Source organism: Solenopsis invicta, chromosome 1 (genome assembly GCF_016802725.1).
Source record: "Solenopsis invicta isolate M01_SB chromosome 1, UNIL_Sinv_3.0, whole genome shotgun sequence".
In the NCBI taxonomy this organism is placed as follows: Eukaryota; Metazoa; Arthropoda; class Insecta; order Hymenoptera; family Formicidae; genus Solenopsis; species Solenopsis invicta.
Genome location: NC_052664.1, coordinates 6,150,422 through 6,154,008, shown reverse-complemented (window position 1 = coordinate 6,154,008; position 3,587 = coordinate 6,150,422). Strand labels below are relative to the sequence as shown.

The window sequence follows — 3,587 nt, the reverse complement described above, 5'->3', positions numbered from 1 at the left end:
AGCTGCCGCACGAACCAAGACCGAAAAAAGCGCGCCAAGTTCGGTCGAATGTGAAAGTTTTGCTGACAGTTTTCTTCGATTGCAGGGGCGTGGTGCATCATGAGTTCTTGCCACAGGGTAGAACGGTCAATAAGGAATATTACCTGCAAGTTATGCGCAATTTGCGCGAAGCAATCCGCCAGAAACGCCCGGATTTGTGGAAGAACAAAAATTGGCTTTTGCACCACGATAACGCCCCTGCTCACACATCGTTGCTTGTGCGCGACTTTTTGGCCAAAAACAACACACTAATGATGCCGCAGCCACCGTATTTCCCAGATCTGGCCCCCTGTGACTTTTTCTTGTTCCCTAAACTGAAGAGGCCCATGAAAGGACGACGTTACGCTACGCTTGACGAGATCGAAGACGGCATCGAAGGAGGAGCTGAACAAGATAAAAAAAAATGATTTTTTGAAGTGCTTCGAAGATTGGAAAAACCGTTGGCACAAGTGTATAATATCTCATGGGGATTACTTTGAAGGGGACAAAATAGATATTCATGAATAAATAAATAATTTTTGAAAAAACACAAAATTCGCGATACTTTTTGAACACACCTCGTATGTATTAAAATAAATTCTATTTAATTCTTTTGTGTGTATTAGAATAAATTCTATGTAATCATACATTTACAATCTTTCTTTTGAATAAATTCCATGTAATTATACGTTTGCCATCTTCTATTTGTGCGTAAGAATAAACTGTATGTTTATTCTGTAACAATTTTGTTTATTTGTCTGACCGTCTTTATCTCTTGCTCTAAGAGAGGAGATAGCACTTAGTCCTATCCCGATTAAATTCGTTGGTTCAAAAAGGGGACTAACTAATGCGTAGAGTAAGATATCGATCGTAAAGGCCCAAAGATATATTGACCCATAACTGAATGCGTTACGCATTTGCTCATGCCCATTCCCTTTAACATTGGAGTACGTGCTAGGTCTGTTACGTCTTTTCCTTCGTATTCAATTTCATATTTAATTTTATGATAAATTTGCCTTACTTCATGGTTTGATGTAACAAATAATTTAAAATAATATAAATATGTATTTAATTCCTTTTTAAATTTATTTAATATATTATTAGGTCGAGTCATAAATAATACAGATTCTACCTAGCTTCCGACGCAAGTAGGTAGAATCTGTGTTCGTATCTATCCATTATAAATCAGCGGGACAAACGAGTTTTTTGTTTCCACTAAATAGATAAGGGTTCAGTTAGTCTTCTGATAACTGTTTTGTGTGGTGCACGGTTCATTAAATTGTTCATAACCTCTAAAATGGAGAGTGAAAAAATGCATATTTGTCGTGTAATACTTTGGAAATTTAAATAAGGCAATAGTGTTAAGGCGACAGCTGAAAAAAAAATGCAGTGTATACGGTGAAGGTCTAATAAGTGATCAGGCGGTTAGAAATTGGTTTGCCAAATTCCATTCTGGAGATACGACTTTAAAGGATGAACCGAGGGTAGAACATTCTTCCGACCTTGACGACAACCTTTTAAAAAGAATATTGGAACAAAATCCACGTCAATCAACAAGAGATATAGCAGGAAGGTTGAATACATCACAATCAACTGTTTGCTTCCACTTGGAGAAATTAGAGATAGTCAGCAAGTTAGGAGTATGGGTACCTGACAATCTCAGTGAACGAAATAAAGAAGATTGCATGTCAATCGCTACAAGTCTGCTATCACGGGTAAAAGCAGAACCTTTTTTAGACAAGATTGTAACAGGCGATAAAAATGGGTTACCTATGAAAATATCGTAGAAGACAATGATTTGATAAGAATCAACTACCCCTTCAAGATCCAAAAGCAAACATCTATGGAAAATAGATTTTATTGTGTGTACGAGGGCGGTCCGATAAGTACTTAGCCTCACTGCCCGATGATGCCAGTATCGCAAGAGAGATTTACTATCGTGTAGTACATTCTCGTAGACGGCTACTGTCAAAATTTCAGCCAAATCGGACTCGTAGTTTTGTTTTGACCGCGTGTGGAAGCGGGCGTGTCCGCGGATTTTAGAAAAATGGAAAAAGAGCAATATCGGTTGGTGATTCGATTCTTGTTTTTGGAAAGAAAATCGCGCAGCGAAATCAAAGAGCGCTTGGATGCTGTGTACGGTGACTCTTCTCCTTTGATGGCGACCGTCAAAGATTGGTTTAACGAGTTTCAACGTGGTCGCACGTCGGTTTTTGAAGAGCCACGCCCAGGTGCCCCGAAAATGGCTACCACGGAGGATAACGTGACAAAAGTCCACGATCTCATATTGGCAGACCGTCGATTGAAGGTGCGCGAGATAGCTGAAATAGTAGGCATCTCAAAAGACCGCGTGGGTCATATCCTGCATGAAATTTTGGGCATAAGAAAACTGTCGGCGCGATGGGTGTCGCGTTTGCTCACTCCGGACAACAAGCGCAACCGTGAGACCACTTCAGAGCAGTGTTTGACGCTGTTTAAGCGCAATCCGAAGGAGTTTCTGCGTCGATTCGTGACCGTCGACGAAACATGGATCCACTGGTACACACCAGAGACCAAGGAACAGTTGAAACAGTGGACTTCACCCGGCGAACGTGCTCCGAAGAAGGCAAGACTATCGGCCGGAAAGGTAATGGCCACCGTTTTCTGGGATTTACAAGGTGTGATCTACATCGACTACCTGGAGAAGGGCAAAACGGTCACAGGGCTCTACTATGCCGAATTATTGGGTTGATTCGACGCCGAATTACAGAAAAAACTGCCCCATTTGGCGAAGAAAAAAGTGCTCTTCCACCATGACAACGCTCTGGCTCACACCTCCGCCGTCGCCACGGCCAAATTGGTCGAATTGCACTACGAACTGCTGCCCCATCCACCGTATTCTCCAGATTTGACCCCGTGCAACTTTTTTTTTGTTTCCATACTTGAAAAAGTCACTCGCCGGGCAGAAATTTGAGTCGAATGAGGAGGTCATCGCCGCCACGGAGGCCTACTTTGCAAATCTCGAGAAAACGTATTTTTCAGATGAGTTAAAAAAGTTGAAGCATCGCTGGGTAAAGTGTATCGAGCTAAAAGGAGACTATGTTGAGAAATAAATCCCCACTTTTCCAAAACTTTCGTTTTTCTTTTGTAGGCTAAGTTCTTATCGGACTGCCCTCGTATGGTGGGATTGTCAGGTATAATTAGGGTATAATTTAGGTATAATTTATCACGAATTTTTGAAGTCAAATTTAACGATTACTGCGGATACATACGTTTAGCAGCTGCAAAGAGTGAAAGCAAAACTATGAAAAGCATCCTGCACTCGTCAATCGCAAAAACATCATTTTTTTACACGACAACGCGCGACCACATACAGCAAAGGTGACTCAAGAAAAAATTCTTGAATGTGTATGGTCAGTTTTACCACACTCGCCTTACTCTCCAGACCTTGCCCTAACAGACTATCACTTTTTCTATTCGTTGCAAAACTTTTTGAATGGAAAAACTTTAATTCTGAAAAGCAAGTCAGTCAGGCTGTCAAAAATTTCTTCCAGTCCAAACCAACCACATTTTACAATGAAAGAATTCAT

General features: G+C 41.0%; 1 protein-coding gene across 1 annotated transcript; it reads left to right on the top strand.

Annotated features, from left to right (window-relative positions):
- Positions 1 to 980: 980 nt before the first annotated feature.
- LOC120358664 (protein GVQW3-like) lies at positions 981 to 2,890 on the top strand. The gene has a single exon (XM_039453615.1). It carries the CDS (start codon positions 2,066 to 2,068, stop codon positions 2,747 to 2,749), a length of 684 nt encoding a protein of 227 aa, XP_039309549.1. The 5' UTR covers positions 981 to 2,065; the 3' UTR covers positions 2,750 to 2,890.
- The last annotated feature ends 697 nt before the right edge of the window (positions 2,891 to 3,587 follow it).

Coding starts and splice junctions, on each gene's coding strand:
- LOC120358664 (XM_039453615.1), top strand. CDS start 2,066: ATGGAAAAAGAGCAATATCGGTTGGTGATTCGATTCTTGTTTTTGGAA.